Raw genomic sequence first — 19,480 nt, 5'->3', positions numbered from 1 at the left:
AAACGTCACTAAACTAGATCACCCCATGATTGATAGTGTTTTGGACAAGTGACCTCTTGGCAGATACGTGGATGATGCTGTTCCATCCTGTTTTGGATACGTAATAGTAGCGATGCTCGTGACCACAATGTTACAACACAGAGCCTTTGACCTTGTTCTGTTTCGAGTAATCAAATCTCTGTATTGAGGTTTGAATTGACGCTGCTCCCTTCATATCAAAGAGTGTACCTAGATAGACGATGCTTTTCTATGGTCGAGAAAGCCATTCAAGCCACAAAGGGGAAACGATGAAGTCAAGCCCACAATTCGCACGCGTTCGAGACTAAAGCCACACTCGCACGTGGCCGATTCTTCTACATCGACCTAATCCTATTTCTGTGCAAGTAGTGAAACAAATTCCCCGATTCGGAGTTTAAACACGGGAGCTATATATTTCCAATACTTTTAAGTGTCTTTTAGGTCCGGATAGTTTGCGTAGCGGGCCAGAGATTGATTGCAGAAATCGACGACAATGATTAAAATTACTGTGAAAGGAAACTGTGTTGGTCTAGTTGATGCTGTATATGATTCAGGAGAGGGTCATGCACGGTCTCATGTCGAGTAGAACGCCAAACTTTAGTAAATGACCACAACCACAGTTTTGTTGCAGTGTTCTACAGTGAATGGGAACTTACCCTTCTCAGGTAAATTATTCATAGCAGATTGGAAAAGACTATTCCTAGAAGAGTCACAGAGGTGATGCATAACTTAGGTATTGATGAATGGTGTAGAGACGGTTGCTAAATGGTTCTCTCAATGTTATCTGACCTACCTCTAATATCCGTATCCAAGGCCGCATAGCAGGATCGAGAGGCAGGGATACATCGCCGTCCATGAAATACTCAGTACTCCCGACAAAAGGCGCAAACGTTTTCATGTGTAGCACTGAAGGGTTGGTAGCATGATCCAAGGTAGGTGGTGCTCGCACCACTGGTACAAGTGCCTAGCGTGTAGAAAAAGGAGTTCTGTCAACGTTTTGCGCCGTCTAGCGTCTAACCCTTGACATGGGCACGGGAATCAATGGTTCTTTTGCGAATTACTCGTTCTGGTAGTATCAAGAGTGGTATGCTAGAGAAGATGGGTCGGCGGTTTGATATGGCCATGCATGATGCCGCTGTCGTACCGTGGAATCAGTCCGCATCGAGACAGGAGTTGTTTCTGAGTATAACCGAGATTTGCTGCAGTATTCAACATGTGCTTCAAGACTTGCTTTCCACGGCATATCTACTACGCCACCGAGAGGGAGCCGAGTCAGCCACAGGTACCCGTGCCCTTAGGGGTTTCTCTTTCCGCGGAGCCCATAGGTGCATCCTTCTGCCGTCGGACCGCATTGCGACCGCAAAAGATCCGCCATAATCCACACTTTTTGATCCAAACTACCTTCTCAGGAAGTTGCCACCAGAAGTTGTGGATGTTGAAGGATCAGTATAGTGATGCGGCGAGGTGGAGTTTCAAGGATGTGATTTGCCACTATCCCGGGCCGTCGCGCTTGGCCTCGAGGGACTGAACACCGACCGCCCTGGCTGTATTCCACGGATTTCTGCTGTAATCGACACCCTTCTGTTGAACCTACCCTATCGAGAAACTGATCATGCATTAACACTCGGTTTGGTTCGACGATCATACAGGGTAGCTTGATGAGCCAATTGGATTTGCTAGTCGTGTTGCGGGTGATTGTACGGAGGGGGGAGCTTATGTCGCAGAAGTCCAGAGAGCAGCTGCTATGAAGAATTGGCGGTTCTAACATGCTCTTATACCAAAACAATATTCTTATAGAAGTGTATAATACATGTGCAATAGCAGACTGTGAGGAAATGTGAATAGCCTGGAAGCTGCGCGTTGGAAAGCGCATCAGAAGTGAATGTAGCCAGGGTGCGGTAGATCATTGATGGGCAGTAGAAGCGGCGCCAAAGGTGATCGTGTGCCAAGTATCAGGTAGGTTGTGTTCTGGCCACGAGAAGGTCCTTTTGTCGGTACCCAGTCGGATGCTGATTGCTGGAAATGCCATGTCATGGTAAACGCCGGACGAAAGTGAAAGTTGGAGAATGCTTACTGCAGTGGCAAGTGTGGCGGTGCGAGCCCATGTGAGCAGCTCTAGCCACGGTGACTTGGTTGACAGGAGCACAGTGCAAGCAGCGGCTGTAAAACCCTCTGACCTGTTCACCGCAGCGTCTTGTCTCCCCCTCTTCTTCTTCTTTTTCTTCCTACTCGCCTAGAACACAATATGCTGCGATGAGTCTCTTTTCTTCCTTTATCATTCAGCCCGTGGTGCGTCATGCTCGTCGGTTCTCAGGCGTTGTCCAAGCGAGTGACGAGGGCAATCGGCCGTCTCTAGCATGTGATAATCGCGACTCCGTACCCATTCCACCTCCACACCGCGACAGCATCGGCAGCGCACGTGAAGACGAGGATGCCGAAGCGACTTCAGCCACACGACCCACTGTCCCCATCGAGCTATTTGACAGCTTCTCTTCTCTCGCCCGGCAGCCTCGCAGCGCTGTTGTTGAGCGAGCAGATGGCCACGACCATGTACCAATAGACACCCCAGTCGAAATGGCCGCAAATCGATCCGATACCCTCGCAGATCAGCTCGGCCGCATCCAGCTAGACCCGTCATCATCACCAACTGCCCTGCCGCCGCCTCCGACATCGACACAAGGCCCTCCTGGCAGCACGCCCAGCCAGAATGCCACGGCCATGTCGGAATCACTCCCCGCAGACGATGGCATGGCCCATCTTCGCACGCGTATCCACGAGATCAGAGCAATGGCCATTCCGGACCAAGATCGTGCCCGCATGATTCACGGCTTGATGACGGAAAAGTACAACTTGATGCGGCCAACGTCTCCTGCCAGTCTCGTATCACACGACCGTCCCTTCACCCCCACCTCTGGAGAATCCCTCTTTTCCGAAGTCCACGCTTCGTCGCCCTACTCATCCACCTCCGATACGAACCCGGACATTCCCTATAACCTGCGCGAAGGCGACACCAATCCAACGTATCGACCCCAAAACCACCACCACCACAACAACGGAGAGCATGGCGAGGAAGAAGAGGACGATATCATTGAAGGCGAACTTGTCCTTGGTTGCCAGCACTATAAGCGCAATGTCAAGGTGCAATGTTTCGAGTGTCGCCGCTGGTACACCTGTCGGCATTGTCACGATGCAGTCGAAGACCACAACTTGAACCGAAAGATGACGCAGAACATGCTATGTATGCTGTGCGGGACACCCCAAAAAGCGGGTGACGTCTGCACCAATTGCGATACTGAGACTGCATGCTATTATTGTGACATTTGCAAGCTCTGGGATAACAACAGCAAAAAGAAGATTTATCATTGCCCAGACTGCGGCATCTGCCGGCGAGGCGAAGGTCTGGGCAAAGACTTCTATCATTGCAAGGTAAGTCTATCATTCTCAACTTGTTTAGTACCACGCTCACAACTCTCAGAGCTGCAATGTCTGCATCTCCATTTCCCACGCAACCACTCACAAGTGCCTGCCACGTGCCACTGAAGGCGACTGTCCCATCTGCGGTGACCACCTTTTCACCTCGTCTACTGCGGTCGTGTCAATGCCTTGTGGTCACTACCTGCACAAAGGCTGTTATAATCTCTACATGCAGACTGCTTATAAATGTCCCATATGCAAGAAGAGTGCCGTGTGTATGGACTTGCAGTGGCAAAAGTTGACTCAAGCAATTGAAGGCCAACCAATGCCAGAGCAATTTGCAAACACCCGAGCAATTGTGCAATGCAATGACTGTTCGGCAAAGTCTTCGGTCAAATATCACTGGCTTGGAAACCAGTGTTCAACATGCGACTCATACAACACAAACGAACTCCGTATCCTGAATGGGCCAGAGAGTGAAGAGGTCGCGAACGCGATCCTGGATGCAGACATAGATTCCGGATCGCGATCACCTGTAAGCGTCAGCTCACCGTCGTCCCAAGCCCCACTTCGTTCGCCTCGATACTATTTCCAGCCGGATGAACCAGAAGAGACATGGCTTCCAGGTCAGCTACCCTCTTTTCCATTCCAAATGCCACAGTTCCCTGGAAGGCCCCGGATGTTGCAGATGCCTCAGATGCCTCAGATGCCTCAGATGCCTCAGATGCCTCAATTCCCGTCTCTACCAAATTTCCCACAGATGCCCCAGTTCCCGCAAATGCCACAGATGCCGCAGATGCCTCAGATGCCCGATGCGGCGCAGCAGATGCTGGAGCGGGTCCGCAGGTCATTCGATACTTACCTCAACCCCACCGGAGATGTCCGCGCCGAAGACGTACCGATCATCGACCTGGGACATGAGGAGCGCACTGAGCGTTCGGCTACGGATGGTACCAAGGTTAAAGAACCATCTTTACCTCAGTATGTCTTGGAGCGCTTTACCCAGTCCCTGGTCCGCTTCCGAAACGATCTGAACCCGGCATTATTCGAGGACATTCCAAATCTGGATTTGGCTGAAGACCACGACCCTGATGGATTGCAATTTTGGGGCGAAGACGGTGGACGGCTTAATCGCTTCGTCAACGGTGATGATGATGACGAAGAGGAAGAGAGCGATAGTGATGACAGTGAGCATTTTGACGAAGATGAAGAGGAGTACGACGACGAGGATGATCATGAGGAGACAAAGGACAAGCAAAAGCATGGCAAAAAGGAGTTTGATCTACCAGGCCACATCTAAGGCGCATACGGGTGTTCTGGGCATGATAAAAGTGTGTGGTGTGTTGCGTTAGCGGGGCGTACTTGCGGCATTTTGATTGAAAGGTTAGCATTGTAAGAGAGTGCGTTGTATTTAGACTCGAATACCCAAGTAATGATACAGCATGACTAAACAAAAGCTCGCCTTTGATGGAGTCGTGCCTCACGTGTTTGCGTGGTCCGTGCGTCGTGCGCTAAGTAAGCGACCACAGCGATTTTCGTGTGGTTCTGAAATTCCGAATTCTACGCCTCACCTCGCATCCTCAACGTCGACTAACCCCACAGCGAGACCCTCTGTCCGTACGTACCACGATATTCCCATTAGTTTTGTTTTATTTGCGTATCTTTGGCATTGCTGCGACAGCGCGCTGTAGCAGCTGCGGAATCCGAGCTGTGCCAAAAGGCTATCAGAGGACTTGTGCTAACGTGATCTCTGTATAGAAATGGCTCCCACCACCAAGTCCGCCGGCAAGAAGTCTGCCGGAAAGACCGGCCGCAGCGCGATCGCTGACGTCGTCGCCCGCGAATACACGATCCACCTCCACAAGCGCGTATGTTGATTCAGTTTAGTGAAGTCCACGGATGGTCTCGCATAAGCTTGGATGGGCGCTCAGTCAGGCCGATGACACTGAACTGGGTGCCCATACTCGCGCATGCAGGCATCGGGCGGAAGACTGAAGGCGAACATTAGGCTAATAGATTGGGGATATAGGTCCATGGCGTAAGCTTCAAGAAGAGAGCCCCCAGGGCTGTCAAGGAGATCCGTGCTTTTGCTAAGCAGGCTATGGTACGTGGGCACCGAATCTAGTCGGAGGGCAATGTCTGGTGACTGCTGGCATGGCCTCTGCTGGGACATTTTTGTGGGATATGGAAGTGGATGCTAATGTTATATTAGGGCACCAACGATGTCCGCCTTGACCCTCAGCTCAACAAGAAGGTCTGGGAGTCTGGTATCAAGGGCGTCCCATTCCGCCTCCGTGTCCGCATCTCGCGTAAGCGTAACGACGAGGAGGGTGCCAAGGAGAAGCTCTACTCCTACGTCCAGGCCGTCAACGTCAAGGACCCCAAGGGTCTGCACACCCAGATTGTCGAGGATGCTTAGATGGGATTGCTAAGGGAGGGAATGTAAGATGTGCATATCAAAAGCATGGCGTTCCGGCGGGATATGCTGAGTAGCTACTATGGATATGTAGAGCGAAAAGCTGGTGAAATGATACCTCAATGACAGATCATGCCCCGCCACGTTTGATGGTTCAACCAAGTTTTGTTTTGACCCAATTGACGTCTTTGCCCAGGATTTGTTTGACGTGTGATGTGTGGTATGTGGAGTGAGTTGTGGCGCATGTGTGGATGGTACTCTAGGTATGGGATTGCTACTACCGAGCGCTGTGCAGTAAGTAGTGGGCAATGGAAGAATGGAAGCGAGGGTGTTGACATGGAGATTCAAGTGTCAGGTGGCGACTCTTTGACCATTGCCTCGTGGTCAATGACACTGATGGTTACGTATGTAAGTAAGGGTGACGCAGGTTAGGCGAAAGAGGTACCATGGGATGGTGAAGTAAGTAGGAAGAAAAGTCACATGGGGATCTAAGCAGTGGTGTGATGTGTGCAGAAGGCGGTTGAGCCCTTGTGTTTTGTTGTTGATATTTGTCATTTTAAACGTACTTATTAGACGACTCAAGTATATCGACAGCTACTATGGCTGCTGACCTCGGCTGAGGCGCGAGAAATAAATGGGTGGGGGAGCACAAGATGACCATGGCGTTTTGTTGCAATCTCCATGGTAGTTTAGCACCAGCACCAGCACCAGCCGCTGGTTCGACTGGTGGTCCACTTTGTGCCAGAGCGGCAGCGGGCCTTTGTACAGCATGTGCTTGTCGATCGGCTGGAAATTGTAAGTAGTCAGTCGTTTAGTGTAGTGTATTGTAGTAGCTTGTCGGCGGTCCAGGCCGAGAGGTGGACATGGATGAGGCTAGAAATGAGGAGAAAAGGCTGAGATGTGCTGTCTACTGGTGATCCGAGGGCAGCCGATCGGCGCGTTGATTGTGCGGAGAAAGGAACCGAGATGGGTCGCCGTATGTGTCTGGTGATGCTATAGACGAGACGCGACGAGGTGGGCGTCGCCATGGAAGCCATTGGCGTTAGTAGTATAGCTCTGGCTTGGCGCCTGTTTGGTTTGCCACCCCTGTTGCAGCAACGGCTCACCCCAGCCAGAGACCCTGTGCTCATCATACCAACACCAATTACAGCCCGTCTCATCAAGCGAGGGCCAGCCGCCAGATGCTGGTCGCACTCGGGTGTTTGCACGACAAACCAGCCTCGTCCTTGGCCGTGAGTTTGGCCCAACACGAGATGGATGGACGCTGGCGCTGACACTCTCCGCACACATCGATCGAAGCATATACACAGCCACCGACACAACGGTTTTTTTCGAGGCCCTGGTTGATCAGTTCACCCCACATGATTCCTAGTGCTTGCATTAGCACACGGTGCCCTTATGATAGAAGCGAGTATTGGATAGGAGGCGAAAACGTCCATGCGGGAAGGGAAAGGCCCTCTTGGTGCATTGAAAGTCACTAATTTTGGGGGCTTGCAGCCGACATGCTAGGCCGATAGAGTGCCAGGTAAGCTCCGATGGCGCCTCCGCCAATCTCTACCGCGTTAGCACGCCTGACATGGCGCAGGGTGAGTGCTGGGAATGCACTGATGTTTCTAGCATCACACTAGTTCCGGGGAGGGAAAAAGGGTGGGCTTCACGGGTATTGGGTCTGCGCGCGCGCGCTGAATGGGCAAGACGAGAAAAGGAAGGGAAGAAAAGGAGCTAAAGCCAAGGTGCATGCACATGTCGTGTTTGTGCGCTGTCGACCCAAGAGGCCTGGTCTGAGAGTCTCTCGCTGTGCTGTGCCGGGGGGGGTGGCGCCCAGAGAGCATTTGTTTAAATGTCTCCCCCAGACGGCCTTCCCGCCTGCTTATCCCCCCTCTCTCTTCGTTGCTGTTCCGTCGTTGTCGTCGTCGTCGTCGTCTCACCCCAAAAAATAACCTTAATACCCCATCATTCGCTCGGGGTTACTCTCGCTTTTACAACTTTATAATACTCTTTTAATCAACTCAGGCGTCGCTGTTTCCCGTTCCACCAAGACCCTGTAACCTTTACGTTCGAGTCAAATATCATCAAGATGCGTTTCTCCACCGCCGTTGCCGTTGCGCTCTCTGCCTCTGTCAGCCTCGTCGCTGCCCAGGACAAGTGCGATGCTCAAAAGTACGTTTATTTATTTTTTGGCTCATACGCATCATTGCTCCCAGAGAACAACACGAACTTAAACTAACCCCTTGCTTCAGCATCGTCGACACGTGCGTTTCCGGCTACCAGTCGCGCATCGATGCCTGCAACAAGAAGGGCAACGACTTCATCTGCCTGTGCGACGTCTACCGTGATGTCCTCGTCTGCTACAACAACTGCCCCGACTCGCTCGACAGGCCCCCGGTCGAGAACACCGTCACCTCGTACTGCAATGCCGCTGAGCCCCTGCGCGCCGCTGCTTCCAGCTCCATGGCTTCCGTTGCTAGCGTAGCCGCTACACAGTCGCACGCTTCGGCTACCAAGACCAGCGAGCCTACTGCTACTGGCTCTGCCTCTGGCTCGGCCAGCTCTACTTCCCCAACTGCCCCTGCTTTCTCTGGTGCTTCCGGTGCCGACAAGAACAGCATCAAGGCCGGTGCTGCTCTCCTTGCTCTCGTTGGTGCTGCCGGACTTTTGTAAGATGGTGGTAGAGTTTGAGAGGGGGTGACGTTGTGGGTGTGTTAGTGGGTTGGAAGTGTGGATAGGATCAATTTCAATCGGGATAAGCATTTGCTATGCCTGTTGGATCACTTGTTTTTTTTTGGTCTTTTTTGCCGTGTCTTTCTTGCTTGTGATTTTTGTGCATTGCATTTTTTTGAGCCTTGCGTGAAACAGATATCACTCTTTTTTAAACAAAGTAAATCCATTCTATGCCTGATCAAAGCAGACGTGCAGAGCAACTGACCTTATATCAAATCATGCATCTCACATTCCCTTTTACTCTTTAATCCTCCCATCCTTGACCATCTCCCTAATAGCATCAATACTCGAATCCACCGCCTTCTTCGCCATCTACATCACAACGTTAGCCTGTGTGCACTTCCCCACACAAAAAAAAGGTTCACCCGGTTCTCCGCATCTCTCTCCTCCCCCCCCCCCTTGCTCTTAGGTAATCCCCAGCCCTCCCAACAAACTCACCACCCAAAAGGTCAAAAAAAGTAAGCAAAAAAGAAGAAAAAGAAAAGAACTTACCCCCTTGAGCTTCGCCAACTCCTTGTCCGCCTCCTCAGTCCCTTCCTGCACATTAGGCAATCGAAACTCAAACACATACGTCATGTGCAGATCCTCGACACCACCCGATGCCCCCTCTGAGATGATATTGCGAATATGCGATCCATCTTCTTGTTCAAAGTCAACCTAAAAAAAACCCCCATATACCCGATTAGCATATATATCCACCTTCAAATCCCCCCCCCAAAAAAAAGTCGAATGAAAGGAGAAAAAAGGACGTACCCAAGCCGGCCAAAACCCTCTCACAACCTCCCTCGCCCGATCCTTGGGTCCCATACCCGGCTTAAACACTACATCGCGCGTCACCACGCCGTCACTGCTTTCCTCGAGTACAGTGCAACTTTCAATTACGGGCACGAATTCCTGTGCGTACCGGATTTTGCGTTGGAGGCCCGCCCAGAGTTGGGGTTGCGTAAGGATGGGGGTCGCGCCGGGGGGGTTGATGCGGGATGTGTGGGCGAGGTTGAAGTTTACCATTTTTTCTTGTCTTTCTTCTTCTTCTTCTTCTTCTTCTTCTTTTCACACCAGGGGCTTTGGGTTATTCTGTAGTATATCTTTTACGTCGTTATTGTTGTTGTTGGAATGGGTGGAGGTCAAGTTGTTTTGATACGTTCTTTTCTGAAAGTGGGGGGGGGGGGGAGGGGAAACCCGATTAACTATGAGATGCTGTTATGGTGGAAGAGGAGAAATAACAAGACGGATGATGCAACAACTATATACCTGCAACCTCCAAACTCACTCCTCCTCACACCACACCACCACCCCCGAGTTGCCGAAGTGCGAAGATAGATAAGCAAGGACTCATGAGCTAAGCAAGACGGTTTGCCCCGTCTCCATTCTTCGGCTCCACACATATGCCGTCCGAACATGCACATAACGCATGCCCAGCTTTTTCTTGATTTTTGCTTACACAATCCCTCGCTGTTACGGTGTTAACGAATGCGCCCCCACAACTCCATGTTTGTCATCCACATACCCAAACATACACACACAAACACAATATTTATGCATAAAACAACCGGTTTTCTACTACTAGAGAGGGGAATTGAACAATATACAACAAAGACTCTTCGTCAACAATAATCGTTATTCTTCATATTGACCCCGCGCTCAGTGTTAAAAAAAACCCAATAAAAAGCGCTACCCTTTCCTCGTCCCGTCTCAAAGCCACCCCCCCAAAACGCCCATGGAGCACTTGCATGTCCTCGCAAGCCCACAACATATCCTCCCCTCCCCTACAATGCAGTAAAGCGAGCCAGGTCAAATATAGTGCGGAAAACTGAAGAGCATCATATACGATCCAAAAGAGCGCCTTTTTTTTCTTGCTCGCCAGACTAGTTGAAGCTCTTTGTTTGACTTCGTGTATTTTATACACTGGCAAAGAGCCAATAGAGGTCTTCCCCGAACCTAGGACCGCCATGGCGGTTCATGCGCAATATCCCAATGAGAAATGTGTGGTTTTACTCCTGACCAAAGCCGACAGTTTCTTCAACAGCAATGGTGAGTTTCTGGTTGAGTGCCTCATACGTCTTGTACGGCGGTAGATCGAGACGGTTGAAACTGTTCATCTGATTAGCTCCTGTCATGTTGTAACGTTTGCTCAAGCGACATACCATGTGTGAGACTTTGGCAGTTGGTTTGGCTCGCCAGCCTTCTCGATTGTAAACCTTCTAGGACCATCACTACCCTGCAAATCCTTGAATCCGTTGACGGGAATACGCGATGTACCCGTGGCGAACTGCAATAGACGAGACTTTTGTTCAGCGTCCCAACTGCGAATGCACTTCCAGAAGTTCTGGATAACTTCGTCATTCTCCGTGTAACCGCGGTAGTCGGTGTGCTTCTTCCAGTCATCCACGTCGATGTCTGCTATACCACCAATGAGCAACTCGAGTTCACGCTCGTCGAAGACGTTGACGAGATCAGCGGGGATCAGCTCGTGGAAACCAGTAATGAAGGCCTGGAATTGTTCTTCGACACGTTTTTGAATACGCCATTCCGTAATGAGTCTATTGTGGTCAGCATGCCTATCTGGTAAAGTTCAAATCGGATCTACGTACTCGACGTATTCGTGCTTGTTCTCGTTCGTGACCTCGATGTTTTCACCTCCGGGCTTCAGCTCAATGCTGACGGTCTCACCAAAGCGCTCGTCGTCGGTTGAGAATGTCAATTCCAGGGCGTCTGTAATGTCATTGTTCCTGTCATCTGTTAGTCTCGCATCATTCACTAATGAAACCGCAGACCTACAGCATCCACTCCAAGTTACGATGGAAATCGGCGTCTACACCCTCCATATCCTGTAGCGAAACCTTCTTTTTAAGGATCATCTTGTAGAACGCTCCAATGAAAAAGGCATCGAGGAAACGACGGTGGAAGATGGCCAAACCCACAACACGACCAATGAACTTGAAGTAGTTCAAGTGCTCAGGGTTGATACCGGAGTGGGGGTTGATCTGGAGAGTGTAGTTGTCGTGTGCGGAATATTCAAACAAACAATAGAAGGGATTAAACATCTCGTGGGAGAGCAAGAAGAAGAATTCTCGAGAAAGACCTCCGTAATCAAGACCGTCTTCACCATCAAACTTGATCATCAGTCTCTTCTTGAGGTCGGCAGCGCTCTGTCGCATGATCTCGTGGTAAGAATCCTCGAAAATATGCGATCGGCGCACCTTGACGTGACATTGACCACTAACAATGCGGAGCGCTGGCTGCGATCGGAAGTAAATGAGCTTACGACGGAAATCGCGCTTGTATTGTGGCACGTTCTGATCCAGTGAAGAAGGTAACCTCGGGTCGTCCCACGTGGTAGTCTTTGTGTTGTGGTCCACAAAGTATACTCTTGCCGTGTTGGTGAGACGCATTTCCCATCCTGAAGGCAGTGGGCCAAGCTGGGAAACGGGCTGCTGCTGAATGGTGCTACCGTTGGCAGCCTGACCGCCGTACATGCGGATGTATTGTTGTCGGCGAGGATCCACCCATGTTGTCGTTCGTGTGTTGTGGTCCACAAAGTACGGTCGACCTTCGGGTGTATGACGCTGCTCCCAACCAGACGGAAGCTCTCCTGTACCAGCAGTGGTTGCTCCCGTTGCCATCATGCTCGCGGCATTCGCTGCCGAGCCGCTAGGCGGCGATGGCTGGCGCTCAGTCAGGGTAGGCGAATTGGCACCTGTTCGGTCCTCTGGTAACATGCGATTCTGATGTCGCATGCGTTCCTGCTGCGTCTGCGCTGCTACATCTCGACGTTGGTCTGCCTCGTTGAAACCTGCGCCCGGTCTGATCCATGTAGTTTGCCTGGTGTTGTGGTCGACGTAATACGTTCGTCCCAAATGATCTTCACGGCGCTCCCAACCATTTGGTAGTCTCCCTTGCGCATCCTCGAAAGCGCTGTATGTGGCACCGGCACTGTTGCGAGCTGGAGGCGCCCCGTTGGGTGCAGGCCCAGGCCCCGCAGGTGGGCCAGTCGGTGCACCTGCTGGAGGGGCTTGACTCTGGCGCTGGGGAGCGGCTTGACTGGCGGCCGAGGCTCGATTGCCTGGATACACATCGGGAGGATGGAGGTTCGAAGTCGAGTGCTGTGGGGTAGAGACAGCGCCGGGGATGGAGCCGTTGACGGACGGGTGCGGGGACGCATTCGGGCGGGTGGCATTCTGGGATCCTTGGCTGATGGGTGTAGATAGATTAGTAGAGAGGTTAAGAATGAGCTTGCCGTGAACGACCATGTTGTCGTTGGACTTTTTGAGATCGCGCGTAAGCATCTCTGGACTCGAGTTAGCAGGTGCGCTCTGTGCCGGAAGGGTCCCACCTACCGTCTCCGCCAGCGTCAAGATCTATTACCGACCCGATGCGGACGTTAATGACACCCAAGAAGCCCTGGTCCTTCTTCTTGAACTTCTTCTGGTCAAATATTTGAACCGCCAGGACGCTTTCTTCGTTCACTCTCCTGTACCCATGTGTTAGTGTCGATCGAAAGCGTACGGGGGATTGTGGTTGTGACGGGGGGGGGGCGGGCGTATGTGACGTACATGTCGAAGCTCTCGTTCCAGTAGGGGTTCAGCGTCTTCTTGATGACGCTCGTGGTGCGCGTCTGCTCGCCATTGATGGTGGCTACGGCGAAGGGGTCGGGAAATCCTGTGGGGCATACATGAGCGACGCGACCAAGGCCAAGTAGGTGAGGGCATACGTACGGAACACATCGCGCTTGTAGAGACCATCAGCGGCAATGACTGCATGGTATTAGCTTCTGGAAAAGCCCATAGGGAGAAGGCTTGTCGTCCGGTGGGAGGTGGGACGTACTGGTGATGCGCAGGTTGGGCTGGCCTGCGCCGTCCATGATGCTGGTGGTGCGCAGTGATGCAGCGCAGGATCAAGGCACAAGGAGCAGCAGGACACGGGGCGACGGGGTTGCGAGGGAGGAGCGGCTCTCAGAGCTCGCAGAGGTGAAAAGAGAGAGAGAAGGGGTGGGGGGTTTGGAGCGGTGGTGATGTTTCGCCTTGGTTGGCTCGCTGAGGGTGACGAGGGTGGTGGTGGTGCTGGAGGAGGCTGTGCGTAAGGAACCGGCCGTGCGCCGCTGCAAAGGCAAATGCGACTGGCGTCGAGGGTCGTGCCCGGAGAAGATCCGGCGAGGGTGGGAGAGAGTAAGGGCTTATTCAGGGTTGTGTAATTGTGTATATGTGGTTATGTGAGGGCAGCAGCGGCAGCCACTAGTTCAGCGTGTGGCCGGTGTACAGTGTGCCTGGCCTCGCTCGTGGCGGCTGGCGTGATGTTGGGCACTGGGAGAGCACTGGAGGGGGGCGAAAGCAGCGCTGCTGAGGGCTGCGATGGCCGGAAGGTGCCTTGAGTCGTCGGCTTGGCGCTTGCCCCGCAGGCACGCCGGTCGATGCGAACTGGTGGTGACGGGAGGGCTAAAATGAATGCTAACCAGGCTCACGATATAATATACAACAGACTTGGAGGCAGAGCATGCCACCGTCTGCTTTATCAGTACACTACCACCACCGCCAGCCCGCCAGCACTACTCAACAACCATCTGTGCGTGGGCTGTCAAGTTTCTGCTCGCTCGCAAGATGCATGGTGTCGATGATGTCAAACCCAGGCCATGGCAGGGCCAGCACCCACCAAGCCGTCGACTGCATCCATGGCCCCAGATGGACCACAGGGCTGCGCGGCCATGTCTTGCATGTCACCACTTTGCTGCTCCAGCCGTGTCCAAGCCGCCGTTGACGACCTCTTGGTACGCCTCAGCTCTTGTTTCGTGGTGCTGGGCGCTGCTCCGCCCCGGTACACGCCTCGTCGACATGGGATCAGATGACGGCTGCCTCAAACGCATTGCAGACAAGTCGTCCAAGCACTCCCAGAGGCCCGTCTGTCTGTCTGTCCTTTTGCATTGGGATTCGCCTGCCACTAAGCAGAGTACTTATTCATGCGCCACACCCAATCCACACCCGCCACCGCCGTCGCCACACCACCCCTCTACACTACTATCCGCGCCTTCCGTCTTATCGTCCCACACACACTCGGACTCGGACTTGCTGATAGACCGCCACCGGCTCAACAATACTAGGCTAGACATACCGACATGCACCAAACAAACAAAACAACAAGCAATGCATTCAGTAACAGTCAACCCCCTGCAACTAACCCCCAAGCCCTAATGCTCGCCAGACTCCTCGCTGTTGATGCTCCTCTATTTTTGTACACATCTAGGTCAGCACCCTACTCCCTGAAACTATCCCCAATCTCCATCTTCCTCATGCCCAGCAACGCCCGGAACTTGAGATACGTCTCGTATCCACTCAGCTGCATCTCCACCCTCATGTACCTCGTCCATGCCGCTAGCCAGTACAAAAAGTTGCTGGGCCACAGTATAGATCCCCCGAGCTTGTCCAAGCACTCCTCATACACCGTACGAGATGCGTACCGCGCAAGAATAAGAAACGTGCGCACCGGTCCCTGGCGCGTGTGCAGGCCCTCGTCAAGCGAGCGTGCTAAATGCCAACCGTCAGAAAGAAAAAAACAAGTGTGTCGTCGTGTAGATGCAAAAAAAAAACTTACTCAAATCGTTCGTCTTGAGAATCAGCAAAATGACTCTCGGTACTTGACCCAGCAGCTCAATCAGATTCTCAATCAGCCCTTCTCCCAGCGCATCTCCAATCACCTTCTTCTCCTCGCTTGTCCTCGATGTCATGACACCCCCACCTCCATTCTCCTTCTTAGCCAACACCGTGTAATCCCTGCCCGTAATGGCCGATGCAAAAAGCGGAAAGTGTTCATCCTTGATACCCGCAACTTCATATGCATACTTGCGCATGCCCGCTTCATCCGCATCTAGCACAGCAAGCCAGAGCTTTGCATAGCTGCGTCGTATGGGCATGGGGATATCGCGATACAGTCCGTGATCGTAGAGAATAACATCGAAATTGTTCTTGCCGCCTCGCGCGGGATTGTGCCGAATAGCAATGTTTCCACCGTGGGGATCGCAATGCAGCGGTGCGTCCTTGCCGAAAATCATCTCGTTGAATATACGTGCCAGTGCCGCAGATACCTCATCCCTATCAATGCCATGCTCATCCAGGCTCTTGAGATCGTCGGTCCGGAATCCAGATACGTATTCCATGACCAGCAGCCGTCGCTTTGCCCAGAGCACCTCGGGTATGACAACCGGTACGTCCCGGACATGGGAAAAGTACTCGCGTGCTCGCATGGCGTTCTTGCCCTCGAGGGTGAAATCCAGCTCTTTGGGGAGAGATTGCTCCATTTCGTCGGATAGCCATGTGAGATCGTACTCGGGGAACCAGCGCTTGAGCGTGGCAAAGGAGAAGCTCGTCAGCGCCAAATCGAGCCTGGCCCATTCGTCCAATGCAGGATGCTGCACTTTGACTGCGACTTTTTGCCCCGTTTCGCGCACCGTCGCCCGATGTACCTGAGCCAGTGACGCGGCGCCAATGGGCTGCTCCTCGAACTCGGAGAAGAAATCAAATATCTCTAGACCAGTATCTTGCCGGCACATTTCCTGTATCGATTCGAACGACGAGACCGGGCACTTGTCTTGTAATGGGATAAATGTATCACACCATTCGTTGGGGAGGAGGTAGTTCATGCTGCTGAGATGTTGACCCAACTTGACAAATATCGACCCGTTCTTCTCGAGCGTGCGAAGCGTGCGTTTGGCGCATCGAAGGTGGCACGCCTTGAGTTGCTCATTGTAATCCGGCTCGTCGTCGCGCTTGAGCACATGGCGATAGCTGTGCAGAAAAGAGTGGCATTAGCTACCGATTTTGTTGCCCCATAGAGGCTACCGCATTCCATGGAACATACTCTCTGATGTTCAGTACCAGTGTCGAAACCACACGGTAACTCCTCTGTGCAGCTATGTAGACGTGTCTGGCATCTTCGTTGAATGTGACTGCTGTTGCGCCGATGACGAGTCCGCCTCCCAGCAAGACCAGTTGTCTCCGTCTCTTGCTGCTCTTTGCACTCCTCCCCGCAGCTTTGCCAGCAGCATTCATAGCCGTGCTTTCACTTGCAAATGCCCTCTGCGCACCAATTCCCCCCGCAAAGCCATTTTGCCCAGCACGTGTGCCCCGTTGTTGCCATAGACTCTGCCGTTGCGGGATTCTCGTCGTCGTCCGTCGTTGCGATTGTATACAGGCTCGGCATGTCCACGTCCTGCGGAGCAGCGGACTCGAAAAAGCGCTCAAAGTCGACATCATATGCGCATGGCCGGCGCGGTGGGCAGCATGGCAGGTGGAGTGGCGTTCAGATTGAGAAAAACATCAAAAAAAGCTGAACCGCCTCACGGCAACCCGTCCGCTTCTAGCCACAATGTCGTTCGGTCGACATTTTTCCATTGAGACGTAGCGCCGAATCAGAACGCCGCAGACGCAGAGACCCCTGGTCGGCCTTGCAGCTTGCGGCGACCATCCACACTACCGAACTGCAGCTTGCAAGCCTGCATCCGCACCCCTCGCACCACATCACATCACATCACACATACACACATGCCTGCTAACTACACAGTACACAATAACCCCATACACTCCTTCCCCGCATATTTTGAGCACATGACTGCTTGGCAATATAGTAAAACGCTCAAGTCAAACATTATACAACTAGCCCTCCCTCCCAAAAAGTAGTGCAGCATCAGCCTTTGGCTCCCAACGGGTATAGCCGCCTCTACCCCGAGTATCAGTCCGCCATTCAAACGCCAAGAACACTCATCTACCGTCTTTCTCACCCGCCATCGTCAAGTCAGCAATTCGTCGTTATTTCGTACGTTTCGTCGTGAAACTGGCCCCAGACACTAATTCACCACAACCACACTGCCGAGTGAATCTCGGCAGTCCCTTGTCCCCCCCTTCCCCCACAAAGCCGTTTACCACATATCCTTGTTCACATGTCAATCGTTTCGTTAAAGCAGAGTATTCCGTTCCCCTTCAGGTATCCGTCAACTCCCTCTGGCGTGGTTTGCCGGCGTGGATTTGCCACATGTAGACTTCCAGGCTGCGAGACGTTTTCCGTGGGTGAATCCGTAATGTCTGTTACGAGAACGAGGCCGGCCGTCTTTATCGACTCGATCAGGGCAGGAGCAAGCGACTAGATACCGTTAGCTGTCGAACCTGTCTTCCGTGACAAAGTACTCACTAGCAGACGAGAACTGCATATCAGACCCATGAAGTTGTTGTCTCTTGCAATCTGCACTGCCTCCTTCACAGATATTCTCGTGCGACCGCTGCTCAAGACAATATGCGTACTTCCTGAAGGCGACCTAGAGCTGTCTGCGCCGAGCTCGTTACAAAGAAGAACTGGATCTATATCGAGGTTAACATCCTGCCATGAAGATACTTCTTGACTGAACACTTACAGTTGGGTTGCTTCCAGTTGATGACTGTACAAATGTCCTGATTAAAGGAGCTAAAGAGAACGCTCCTTAGCGTACTATCAATCTCGCCCACTCCCTGCTCTCTCAATTGACGTGCGTGTTCGAAAACCACAGACAAAATCTTGTCTGCAAAAGTATTCATGTCAAGTGTTGGCCCCAGCTTGAGGCGTTCCTCTTCGAGTTTGGACGGGAATAGGACATGCAACTCAACATGGATGTGAGCTGGAAGCGCTGTCAAGGCTTCCTTCAGGGTAATGAAAGATGATGCCATGACCTGGTAGATGTTTGGAATATCTTCTGCGCTAGCATTACTCAACTCCCTGGCAAGCTGCTCTGCAGTTGTGGCGGTTTGCTGAGCACCAATAGCAGCAAATTGTGCATGTGTCAGGATGTTGACCGGAACTTCAAGACCATGGTGGTTCACTTTCCACTGAGGATGCAGTACCGGTATACCGTCGGCAGTCAATTGAACGAACAATCGGACATACTCCCCAGATAGGCTTGAACCTGTGATGAGAGTATGAGGTTGTGAATCCAGCTGGCTCGTAGCTTTCCAGTAAGTGGCAAAATGAGTAATCTCCAGTGGGATACCGTGGAAGGGCTTGACAACTTGAAAGTCGAAAGTAACTCTGCCAATCGCGCGAAGCCTGGGGTCGAACAGCTCAAGATGCCATCTTCCTGTGCCTTTGGAACGCTCCGTAAACACCTTCGAGGAAGCTACACTGCGTGCAATGACCTTTGACCCTATCGTAGGGTACACGTCAAAGTCGATGGAGAAAGTATCCAGGTTCTCGATCTGGAAAGAGATGACTTTGAACTCATCTTGGATAGGTAACAGAATGTTGCGTGGTATGAGGTCGGAGCTTTTTGACGAGATTGTCAGCCTTGCGGCTGGGTATTTGGACTCGTCGTAGAAGCGGATCGCATCTTTGCCAATCTTCTCGAAATTGATCACAACGAATGTCTTGGTGTCTAGGAAGTTGTGTCCATATCTCCGGAATGGGATGATGGGAGGGGGCAGGATAAATTCGGGAATGCCGTCAGGGTCGCCCTCGATATCCATTGCCGTAGGCATCGAGCTCGACATTTGTGATGGGATCTGCGGAGAGGCTTGTTTCTGTGTCATCAGTCCAACACCACGCCCTACAGAAGCAAGCAGTGTCATGCACTCAATATGGCCTTCCCATGTTGCATAGTACATAGCAGACAAGCCCTTCTCGTCCACAATGTCCACGTCGACTCCGCATTGGAGTAATGTCTGCAGACATTCTACATGTCCTTCACTCGCCGCGTGGAACAGAGGTGTCCACTGGTAGAGTTTGTCTGTTTGATTGAGATCAGCACCATATTTCTGTAGCAAGAGAAGCGCCTGTGGTGTCTTTCCCGATCTTGCTACCAAGTGCTGTGGAAACAGTCCCTCTGCATCTGGCAGCATCTCGGCAGATCTCTGTAGAAGAAGCTCCAGGATCTCTAGCGACGCATATTGGCATGCGAGATTGAGT

At 52.2% G+C, this 19,480-nt stretch overlaps 9 protein-coding genes across 9 annotated transcripts; 4 read left to right on the top strand and 5 right to left on the bottom strand.

The window, feature by feature from the left end:
• Positions 1–2,271: 2,271 nt before the first annotated feature.
• COCVIDRAFT_19802 (hypothetical protein) lies at positions 2,272–4,732 on the top strand (the record flags this gene model as incomplete). Its single annotated transcript, XM_014696546.1, has 2 exons — positions 2,272–3,444; positions 3,494–4,732. 2 exons carry the CDS (start codon positions 2,272–2,274, stop codon positions 4,730–4,732), a joined length of 2,412 nt encoding a protein of 803 aa, XP_014552032.1.
• A 460-nt stretch (positions 4,733–5,192) lies between these two features.
• Positions 5,193–5,851, top strand: COCVIDRAFT_111330 (hypothetical protein; the record flags this gene model as incomplete). The annotated part of the gene is made up of 3 exons (XM_014696561.1): positions 5,193–5,300; positions 5,462–5,536; positions 5,645–5,851. The coding sequence occupies 3 exons, from the start codon at positions 5,193–5,195 to the stop codon at positions 5,849–5,851; spliced, it is 390 nt and encodes a 129-aa protein (XP_014552047.1).
• Positions 5,852–6,651: 800 nt separating this feature from the next.
• On the bottom strand, positions 6,652–7,071 carry COCVIDRAFT_111247 (hypothetical protein; the record flags this gene model as incomplete). Its single annotated transcript, XM_014696560.1, has 1 exon — positions 6,652–7,071. A coding segment is annotated over one exon (420 nt), but the record flags the coding sequence as incomplete, so codon positions are not given.
• An 854-nt stretch (positions 7,072–7,925) lies between these two features.
• On the top strand, positions 7,926–8,509 carry COCVIDRAFT_19800 (hypothetical protein; the record flags this gene model as incomplete). Its single annotated transcript, XM_014696545.1, has 2 exons — positions 7,926–8,008; positions 8,089–8,509. The coding sequence occupies 2 exons, from the start codon at positions 7,926–7,928 to the stop codon at positions 8,507–8,509; spliced, it is 504 nt and encodes a 167-aa protein (XP_014552031.1).
• Positions 8,510–8,806: 297 nt separating this feature from the next.
• COCVIDRAFT_111299 (hypothetical protein) lies at positions 8,807–9,577 on the bottom strand (the record flags this gene model as incomplete). The annotated part of the gene is made up of 3 exons (XM_014696559.1): positions 8,807–8,881; positions 9,062–9,226; positions 9,323–9,577. 3 exons carry the CDS (start codon positions 9,575–9,577, stop codon positions 8,807–8,809), a joined length of 495 nt encoding a protein of 164 aa, XP_014552045.1.
• Positions 9,578–10,560: 983 nt separating this feature from the next.
• COCVIDRAFT_111305 (hypothetical protein) lies at positions 10,561–13,430 on the bottom strand (the record flags this gene model as incomplete). The annotated part of the gene is made up of 8 exons (XM_014696558.1): positions 10,561–10,660; positions 10,714–11,109; positions 11,161–11,298; positions 11,348–12,857; positions 12,907–13,040; positions 13,123–13,228; positions 13,285–13,323; positions 13,394–13,430. The coding sequence occupies 8 exons, from the start codon at positions 13,428–13,430 to the stop codon at positions 10,561–10,563; spliced, it is 2,460 nt and encodes an 819-aa protein (XP_014552044.1).
• A 91-nt stretch (positions 13,431–13,521) lies between these two features.
• Positions 13,522–13,740, bottom strand: COCVIDRAFT_111327 (hypothetical protein; the record flags this gene model as incomplete). The annotated part of the gene is made up of 1 exon (XM_014696557.1): positions 13,522–13,740. A coding segment is annotated over one exon (219 nt), but the record flags the coding sequence as incomplete, so codon positions are not given.
• A 423-nt stretch (positions 13,741–14,163) lies between these two features.
• Positions 14,164–14,660, top strand: COCVIDRAFT_111335 (hypothetical protein; the record flags this gene model as incomplete). Its single annotated transcript, XM_014696556.1, has 2 exons — positions 14,164–14,472; positions 14,511–14,660. 2 exons carry the CDS (start codon positions 14,164–14,166, stop codon positions 14,658–14,660), a joined length of 459 nt encoding a protein of 152 aa, XP_014552042.1.
• Positions 14,661–14,812: 152 nt separating this feature from the next.
• COCVIDRAFT_30506 (hypothetical protein) lies at positions 14,813–16,605 on the bottom strand (the record flags this gene model as incomplete). Its single annotated transcript, XM_014696555.1, has 3 exons — positions 14,813–15,084; positions 15,152–16,341; positions 16,415–16,605. The coding sequence occupies 3 exons, from the start codon at positions 16,603–16,605 to the stop codon at positions 14,813–14,815; spliced, it is 1,653 nt and encodes a 550-aa protein (XP_014552041.1).
• Positions 16,606–19,480: the final 2,875 nt, after the last annotated feature.

This window comes from Bipolaris victoriae (assembly GCF_000527765.1).
Source record: "Bipolaris victoriae FI3 unplaced genomic scaffold scaffold_119, whole genome shotgun sequence".
In the NCBI taxonomy this organism is placed as follows: domain Eukaryota; kingdom Fungi; phylum Ascomycota; class Dothideomycetes; order Pleosporales; family Pleosporaceae; genus Bipolaris; species Bipolaris victoriae.
The sequence above is the reverse complement of the archived record's forward strand: the minus strand, read 5'-3'. Positions and strand labels throughout refer to the sequence as shown.